The sequence below is a fragment of the Drosophila kikkawai genome, chromosome 2L (genome assembly GCF_030179895.1).
Source record: "Drosophila kikkawai strain 14028-0561.14 chromosome 2L, DkikHiC1v2, whole genome shotgun sequence".
Lineage (NCBI taxonomy): Eukaryota > Metazoa > Arthropoda > Insecta > Diptera > Drosophilidae > Drosophila > Drosophila kikkawai.
In genome coordinates, this window is record NC_091728.1 from 14,047,150 (window position 1) to 14,057,411 (window position 10,262).

The window sequence follows — 10,262 nt, forward strand, 5'->3', positions numbered from 1 at the left end:
AGTGTACGAAGTCGGCACGTGAGGCCTTCGTACATAAACATGCCGAAACCTGTTTGAGCGCCGAGCCCTGCCATTGGTCGACGGCCGCTACCTGAACGAACATGTTCTCTCCTGCGCTCTCTTGCTCTCCCGGCAGCGCTGTCGCCACCACCGCGGGTATAAAAGGCGGCCAGCAGCGGCGAACTCGCTCAGTTCTCTTCGAGATCCCAAAAAAAATACACTCTTGCAAGCAAGCAACGGAACTTTTCCAACGGAAACGGAAAACGCGGTAACACGTACAAGAATCAACTCTGTGAATTTTGAAAGTGTGTTCTAGCGATGTGGTCACACTAAGCATAAGTGACGTGAAACTTTTTAAGAACTTTTACAAATCGAGAGAAGCAAATAAAAATCGACAAAATGCATTCCGTGGAAGACATGTTGGTGGAGAAAAACTACAGCAAGTGCCCGCTGAAAAAGCGACCAGTTAACTACCAGTTCGAGGATCCCGAGCCCCAGGATCTGTGCGTGAAGAAGCTGGAAATAACAGAGGAAGAGGAGGAGCATCCCTCCGAGGAGCTCATCAATGTGAGCGACTGCTGCGAGGACGAGGGCGTTGACGTGGACCACACGGACGAGGAGGAGATGGAGGAGGACGAAGAAGACGAGGATGTGGACGTCGACGTGGATTCGGATGCCAATCAGACACAGGCGGCAGCCCTAGCAGCCGCTGCTGCAGTGGCCGCCGTGGCCAGTGCCGCCTCAGTGTCTGCTTCCGTGCCCGGATCGGTGATAATGCCTACGCCCACATACCCAAAATACCCGTGGAGCTTCCACATGTCGCCGTACACCGCCGAATTCTACCGGACCATCAATCATCAGGGCCACCAGATCTCTCCCCTGCGCGGCGATCTCATGGCCCCCAGCTCGCCCAGCGATTCCCTGGGTTCTCTGTCGCCACCGCCGCATCACTATCTGCATGGCCGGGCCAGCTCCGTGTCGCCTCCCATGAGGTCCGAGATCATCCACCGGCCCATTGGAGTACGGCAACACCATCAGCATCAGCATCGCTTCTTGCCGTATCCTCCCATGCCCAGCTATCCCGCTCTGGGCGGCTATCACCACCATGCGCCCATCTCGCCGGCCTATTCCGAGAGCTCCTACTACTCCATGCGCTCCATGACCCCCGAGTCCAGCTGCAGCTCCTCCCTGCCAGAGGATCTCTCACTAAAGCACCTGAAGAAGACCCTCAAGAATAATCCACAGCAAAGCGAGCTCACGCCGACCAAAGCTGGCGATGTGTCTACATCATCGTTGCCTGCAGGAGCTGCTGCATCGGGCAGCTCAGGCTCCTCCAAGAACAAGGACAAGTCGCAGCCGCCACGCTACCAGTGCCCCGACTGCCAGAAGAGCTACTCCACCTTCTCCGGCCTGACCAAGCACCAGCAGTTCCACTGCCCCGCCGCCGAGGGCAACCAGGTGAAGAAGTCCTTCAGCTGCAAGGATTGCGATAAGACCTACGTCTCTCTGGGTGCCTTAAAGATGCACATTCGCACCCACACGCTGCCCTGCAAGTGCAATCTCTGCGGCAAGGCCTTCTCCCGGCCATGGCTGCTCCAGGGACACATCCGCACACACACGGGCGAGAAGCCCTTCAGCTGCCAGCACTGCCATCGTGCCTTCGCCGATCGCTCCAATCTGCGTGCCCATCTGCAGACGCACTCGGACATCAAGAAGTACTCCTGCACCAGCTGCTCCAAGACCTTCTCGCGTATGTCGCTGCTCACCAAGCACTCTGAGGGCGGCTGCCCTGGGGGCAATGCCAGCGGCGGAGGATCCTCCAGCGAGCTGTCCTACGCCGGCTATGCTGAGCCCTAAAAGGGGGAATCATCACCATCATAGAGATCCCAGCCATGTTCCACCAAAAATTAGTTCCTAGCTCTCTTAGGCAGCTCCAAGTTTCCAAAATACGAACAAAGCCCCAGTGCAGACACACAATTTCAAGAAGAATTTTATTTTTATTTTCTAGTCAGCATTTTCTCCGCGCAGAGAAAATTAAAAAAGAAAATTACATTTTAATTTCGTAAAACCAATTCATTTTGTAGAGCCTGTAATTTCTGAAGATTATGATTATTATTTCTCCCAAACCCCATGAGTGTGTCCCCATCCTAAAGCCGAACTTTGTAAAGTATTCTTTGATTTATCCTGTACATAATGTATTATGTCTAACTGTAGACTTTAAGCTGAACAAAAACGAAACGCCAGACAATCGTAAGCTGTAAATGTAAAGACACATACTATTACTATACAAACATCTCTCCCTATTTTATACGATATAGTATTTTAGCCTAGCTCGTAGATCGTACAATATTTTTGATACTACTACCTACACCTACTACTTTTCGTACACATTGAAAATGTTCTACTTTTAGGCTAAGCGAACGACATATTTTGATACGAAAATGTTTTGTAATTTTAAGTAATTTATTGCATCAAGTGGAGTATGAAGAAAAATACATTTAATTTACAAACGAGAAATATTATATTTTGTGTTAAATATGTTTGGGGGAAATGGGAAAAAGGATTTCTTTATTTCAGATTCTTGAAAAATGAAAAAAAAAAAATATATATATATACAAAGTATGTTTTAAAAAATAAACAAAAATATCAAAACAATTCTTTTTTAAATAACATTCGAAGGTTTTTTAAATTTACATTTACATTTCGAAAAACTATACCTCGAAGATTCAGATAAAACCCCACATTTTTCTAGGAAATTTCCTACTTTTATAATTATAAATTCTAATTATAAATATTTGATTATCATATATTTTATTTTTAGCTAATATTCCCTTTTAAAAAATCAATTCCCTTACCCCATTTAAGTACATTCAATGGAATCCAGAAAAGTCGTGCATATTCTTCACATACTCCCCGCATTCTTCCTTCCTTTTTTTTTGGGTCATGCTCCTCTTTTCAAATAAATAAACAAATCGAAGCCAGTCGTTGGGGAAATGGAGAACCTCCAACCCAAGAGCCGGAGTCAATCAGCCAATCGCTACATTTAATGGCCTGCCTGCCCAGGCCAAAGCAAACATAAGGGGCTTTTTATACGCTATGCTGATCATAAATTATATTTAAATTTCTGCTCACGTACAGGCACGTACAAAATGGCAGTCACTAAATCAAGAGGCCAGGCTTCAAGCCTCAGTAAGCCCGCGCCCCAAGCAACATAAAAAAAGGTCTTATTAGACATGATCTTAATGAGAGAGCAGTGAAAATAGAGTCCACAGATCACCAAGTGTGATCGATGCCTCCTCCAGCCAAGCGGAAAAGCCCCGCGTGGATCTGGCTTCACATAAGATCGGTGGAAATCATAACGTTCGGGTGACAGAGCATACGAAATTATGGGTGCGTCCTCTCTGGAGCCAAACGAATCGAATCGAAACGAAACGAAACTCATTATCGAGATCAATCGATCGCCTGGCGGAGAGCACTGTCTGTGCTCCCAGGTCTTTGGAAAAAGCCCTCCTCGCACATGTGTGTGCCGGGTATCCAGCCGAACCGCGATCATCGGCATCACCGATCGACGACCACGACAATTGTTGCCAAATTAGATCATCAGGCAGCTAGAGAGCAGCCAACAGCCCAGAAACCAAGGGAAATTGGCAGAAAACCCAAGCAGCCAGGCAACGGCAGCAACAAGTCTACGTCAAGTTTCACGTGTGCACACTCTTAAAAAATAAAGGCCAATAAAAATATTATATAAATATTATTCAGTTAATATTTATGTTAAAGTTTGTAAAAAATGTGTAAAGCTAAGAGTTTTAGGCAAACTCTTAAAACAAAATTGGTGGCAAGACCAGCCTTTTTTTTGTTATATTTGTTGTATAAAAAATATTACCGTTTCTTCTGCTAGTTTTTTAGAAATATTTTGTTATTTTAATATTTTTCCAAGTGCCTTCTGGAGAGATGCAATCCCTGTGGATCCCGGGCCAACGTAAATATACAAACATTAATATGCACGCATTTCGTGGCTCCACTGCCTCCACAGCCGTTTGCTCCAGTCTCGGGTTACACCAGGCAGCCAGCCCCCAGCCTCTGCAGATCCACAGGGACCCAGATCCAAGAGCCAAAGCCAGGCCAAAACCCAAAGCCCAAATCCAAAGACGAGAGCTCGTTGATCGCTGCTCCCAAAAACGAACGAACGGATCGCATTCGTGCCTGCCTGCTTTCTTGCTAAACAATTTGCAAACGATTTCTAATAAGCGTCTTAAATTGTAACAAAATAGACGCGCATTTAGGGCCTTTTGTGTGCCTTTTTGCCCGGACTTTGCCTTGCTTCTCGATAACAAAGATCGAGGCAATAAAAAATAGGAAACTGAAATAAAAAATTGCCAAAAACATGGAGGGTAACTGCCTGGCTTGACCCTCTCCCTACCCAACCAATAAAAATAAACCCGAAGACCCAAGTCTTTTTGATTATTTTATTTTATTTGTGCCAAATTTCGCGCTTATTTTTTCGGCTGTGGATAACGGGTCCAGTTGGGGTTACTATGATGAAGATCTTTGGGTTAGGCCGCCGACAATTTGACTGATTTTAGGGACCCCAAAGCCTGTGGTGACTTATTTATGGCAAATTAATATTCTGCCCTGGGTAAGGGTTTGTTGGTGGGAAAATATTTAATAGATTTAAAGGAAAGATTTTAATGATCGGGGATAGAAAGATTATGGTAAGGTGAATGACCTCTTGAGACAGAAGATAGAGCTAAAAAATATATATAAAAATTAAATATTACGTATACGTTCTATAGAATATAACTGAATAATATTTAAGAACTTTAAGGAATCGCTTAAGGTATTATTTTAAATATAAATAACGATTTATTACCCATTTAAATTAAAAAAAAAAAACTAATTTAAGGTCAATTCATTTTCATATTTTCTTTTCTCTTAAAACTAATATACCCTTCTTAAATTTATTCCGCATCCATTTCAATTCGTTAACAATAAACAAATATCACTTTCCTGACGTTTTTCGCAACCGCAAGCCGCTGTCTGTCTGGTCTTCCACCTTTTCGGGGCAGGCTTACCTGTAACCCCTCTTGGAAATCCCCCACTTGGTGTCTCACTGATAAAAACCTGACGATTTTGGCCAGCTAGCTGCAACTATAATAATAAAGCAGCTAAAAGTCAAACGACAACGCAAAAAGGTAAACAGATCGCAGCTTTATGAATATGCAAAGATAAACAAAGCCCCTTTTTTTTTCCACCCTCAACCTCCGTCACCCTTTTGTCTATCTTTGAAAAAAAAACAACACTTTTTTTGAATTTCAAATTTTTTAACGAGCCCAAAATGAAAAACTTTCCAAACAAAAGGCAAAAACAAAACAGCTATATATATATAAACATATATACTTATAGACGATCGATCCAGAGCAGAAAAAGAGGGATAGAAAGAGGGGGTGGAATGGGGGGTAGACGTACCTCAGCGACAAAAAAAAGCGCAAACTCAAATGAAATTTAGCGTAAAAATGGAGATCTTTTGTCGGCGATAAACGTGAGCGTTTTGTTTGTCACGACGAAGGCGAAGTGTGCTTTTTTGCGCGATCGCCGGGACTCGGATTGGGATTCGGTATTTCGGAATCGGAATAACCCATAGGAATTAGTTGTAATAAGTTATTTAATTATTTAATTTAATTAAGAAATTCTAAAAGAAAGTCTAAAGAAATTTTATTACCTGGCGAAGGTGTTCCTTTGAAATGTATAATTTTTTAACACTAGAAACCTGAAGAGGCGCTGTCATAAAAGGTAAATCTTATTGTTTCCGAGATAAAACAGAAAAAAGCACGAAATAAGCTTAGTTCATCCTCTGACCCCTTCCTCCACTATCCCCAAGCCGTCTATCTCTTTCTCGCTTGCATTTCCTTGACAGTTTCAGCTAATTTGAGTGAGCGAACAACAAACACAGCGCAAGTGTTTTCTCTGCTATTTTTTTTTGTGTTGGGGCCGACACCATTCGCGTGAGCGAGATGGAGAGACGATGGGGCCATCTGTGTGTTTGTGCAAGTGTAATGGTGAGTGCGTGAGTTGCAAGACAACGATATCATCTTCAAATGCGAGAGCTAGAGAGAGACGACCCAGGTTCAAAGTTGTTGTTCCTTTAGCCAATTAGTTAGTGGCTCTGCGTGCTCCAAAAGAGGCAGGGGGAGGCATACAGAAGAGAGTAGGAAACAGAGACAGAGACAGCACATAGACAGAGCAACAACAATTGCGGCAGGCAAAACAGCAGTTAACGCGTTTTATTGTCTGTTTGCAAGTGGCCACTGTTGGCCTCTCCCTCCCTCGGTAAACTCTTTCACCATTTATTAGGAAGTTAGTGTTGTCGGAGGTTTTGTTTAGCTGTAAGATAGCTAAGCTTTTTAAATAAATACAGTTTCCTAACTTTAAAAAATGTATATAGAATTAAAGGAATAATAAATAAAACTCTACTAAATAATTATGAAGTTTAGTGGGTTTATTTTTTAATTAAAAATCTTGTTAAAAATGTCTTATTAATTATCTTTAAAAATATAAATACCTATTTTAAGCTAGAAAAAGCTATTATTTCAGCACCTGTTGTCTCTCTTGCACCTCCCCCATCGCATTTGCTCCCACTCAGTACAAAATCGTTGGTATTTGTGTGTGCGTGAGCTTTTTTATGTTGGTTAGAGGAGAGGCGCAACATCATGGCGTTGATCATTAGCGTAGATGGTGTTATTATTTGCACGTTTTGTGTGAACTGCACTTGGTCTTAGGTCCTGTCCCACTCCCACTCCCGCATGCGTTTGCTCGATCAACATGAATAGATTAAAGGCCTGGCCTTAACCATTTGGCCACCGACTGCCTTAGAATAAATGAATCTTCGTTAAAGTTTGCAGCTGGCAATTAAAACGGAAAACAAACTTTCTTTCCTATTACGACTTCTGTGGGTAAGCATTTCCATCTAACTAAGCTTAAGCTACGTTTAAATTAGCTCTTTTCACATGTTTAAAATGAAAAGTTAATAAAAAAAAAGTCTCTATTCAAGGACAAAAAAACAAATAAAATTTTTCGTAATTTTTCGATAAAATCGATAACATTGATTTTTTAAATATTTAAAATTCGATGTAATAAAGTTTGATATAGTTTTAATATAAAATTGAGCGTATTATATTTGTTGAAATATGTACATGTGTTATGTTAACCCTAATAATAATTATTTTTTTTTATTATTTAACAATATATAAATATAGGATCATTTTTGATCAATTTATCTTTAAATCTTCAAAATTCCCAGTAAAGCATCATATAACAAATCACTATCCCATCTCAATTACATAATTTCCATAGTTCTAAATAATATTATTTCCGTTATAGTTGAGAAAACCCTAACTTCCCGCTTGTATCCCTCCTGTAATCCTGTGGGAATCGCGCTTCAGCTGGCTCATTTCCATATCTCCCACATCTCCGACTTCCTCTCCACAGGAATATCCCCCACCTGGTTGGCCCTCACCTTCCGCTCCTCCGGCAATTGACCCTCGATGTCAGTGGCTCATCAAAACTAAAGAATACAATAAAAAAAGAAGGAGAGATAGAGCCTGCTCCCACACTGATTTCCAGACTCTCCTCGACAAGGTGCAGTGAACTCAAGAAATGGTATTCATATGCTAAAGATCCCTGTGCTCTACTTCCTTGCAGGCGCATCGGATCAAATTACCAAAAAAAGAGCAGACAAGAGACGCGGCGGGGGAAGAAAATAAAAATCCAGGCAGGAAAAAGAACCTGTTCCTTGGGATTTTTCTATTTTTTTTCTTTGGTTCTGGACGTGCGCATGCATAAAGATGAGAGCAAGATCGAGATTACATATGCTGAGAATGAATGCTGACAAGCGGGCATCATCAGGAAAATCGAACTCTTGGCAACTTGGGGTCATGGGAAATTCGGGTCCCGAATCGGAAGTGGGAACCGTTGGAAAATCACGGCAGGATATGCAGGGGGAAAGCCAGAAAAATGTAGCCCTGTCATGTTTATTTATAATTTATGTTAATTTTCATTTCCATTTCAACAAAACAGGACTCGGACTTGGACTCGGACTGGGGGTTTTGATTAATAGAACACACCTTGAAATGGGGAGCCCTGTGTGAATTCCAGTTGGCAGAAGTTCTCGCATCCCGAAATATGATGAATGTGTACAGATCTTTGTTGTCCGAATATCTCAGCCTCTCTGACACATTCAATTCTTACCCGCTGGCGGCCACTTAAAATACTTAGATCTCTCTCCTAACAATCGACTCCGGCACATGTCCAAATTGATGCCCTGGGGCATTGCTACCAAAAATGGTCTCATTTTGCGAATGTTCAATTCAAATTGTTATGATCCGTAAATGTCAAAAAGACACAGGGCAGCAGGCAAGGAATATATAAACAGAAAAATAGACAGCATCCAAATTCGTTAACTATATTTTTTTACACTGCAAGATTAAGTTGGTAATTTCTTTTAAAAATATTTGGTCTACGTTTCTATACTTAAGTATTAATTTATGTAAGTATTAATTTACATCTAAGAATATTATTATTACAACAGTTCTAAAAGAAAATTCTTAGGATCGAATACTGCATTTAAACTGAACGTTAAGTTTAACTAGACACTTAAAATTTTAAAAAATTCCTAGATTTTGGTAATAATTATATTTCTCAAATATTATTATTAATATTTAAAAACTTTTCTTAAATGAATTAGTTACTTTTCTTTATAAGAAGTAACCCTAACTGCATTTAATCCTTACGTAAAGCTTAACCAGACTTTAAAATATCTATCTTAGAATACCTAAACCATTAAAATTGGTTTGTTTTGATTTCGAATAATACTAAAAAGTTTAAGTATTTTAAAAATATGCGTTTTAAGAATACAATTAAATATAAATATTTAAAAAAAAATGTTCTCATTCTTATTCATAATAAATCTTTAGTAATTTAAAATGGAATTAAAATATATTTCTCTATAAAAAGAAAAATAAATATCCTAATGAGTATAATTTTTCCTCCATGTACTTATATCTCTAATATATGTATAAATTGCAGACTATTTTTCGTATGTATTTATATATCTGGCGAGTCTTTTGCAATTCAAATGCTCTCCTATGATTCATGATCTCTGCCTGTGGTTGTTGTTTTTGCCATGGCACTAGAGCTTGTAGTCTTCAAGGTCCATTGCTCTAAGTGCCTAAGAAAACCGCAAGATCAAGACTGCTGCTACCCTGGCAGCAGCAGCAGCTCACCTGGCACCCGATCCGATCGAAGCCGATCCAATCCCAACCCATCCTCAAACTACCAACCCATCCATCGGTTGTAGATCAGCCCTGGGCCAAGAGGTTTCTCTTTGGCGGCTAAACGCTGAACTTTCTTCGCATCGAAATCGAATGAAATGGAATGAAATGAAATGCTCCTTAAGCTTAATTGTCTCAGTTTTTTTTTTGTACTTTCTGTATTTCCTTCAATTTTTTACTCATTTACCGGCCGGGGCCGAGGTTACGCTCTGTCTTAGCCCCACAGTTATTCAAATGCTATGAAAATATGTCCGGTATTTCTAGGAACAGTGGGACAAAACAATTCAAAATGGAAAGTAAATTTTCTTAAATATTTAGATATAAAAAACAAGGTATTTTAAATAATAAATTTAAAGAAAATAGGGATTTTTCCCAGATTTCTCAGATTTCCATTAGAAAAAATTCATAAACAAATTCTTGAAAATGTATACAACTAGGTTTAAGTGCAGAACCAATTATATATTTCAAATTATAATTTAAAATCCTATAATCCATGTATTTTTAAACATACTCCATGTTTTTATAACCAAAAATATATAATATTTGTTCTAAATTCATACATAACCAAACCCACAGTTCTCTCTTTGGCAAATAGAGCTCCCCATATTTACATTAGCTTTGACTTCATTTCAATTCAGAACAATAAACAAAAACCGGGGGCAAGAGATTTCTAACAATCCATAAATATATTTGTATATATTTCTCTTCTTTTTTCATTTCTCCCCAAAAAGCCCGGCTTGAAATTGGTTTCGATTGTTTATGCATTTTGTAGCACACACACACATATCGACAGTTCCCCCTCGCTCCCTTTTTTTCTCTAGAGAATTCTAAAAGCCAAAAGCCTTCCACTCCATCAACATGAAAAGTGAGCTCGAGCCAAATTCAAGATATTCCGCTGAGTGGGCCACAGTGGCACATCAGCATCGACAACAAAAA

At 40.2% G+C, this 10,262-nt stretch overlaps 1 protein-coding gene across 1 annotated transcript; it reads left to right on the top strand.

The window, feature by feature from the left end:
• Positions 1-224: 224 nt before the first annotated feature.
• esg (escargot) lies at positions 225-2,498 on the top strand. Its single transcript, XM_017183163.2, has one exon. It carries the CDS (start codon positions 400-402, stop codon positions 1,855-1,857), a length of 1,458 nt encoding a protein of 485 aa, XP_017038652.1. The 5' UTR covers positions 225-399; the 3' UTR covers positions 1,858-2,498.
• The last annotated feature ends 7,764 nt before the right edge of the window (positions 2,499-10,262 follow it).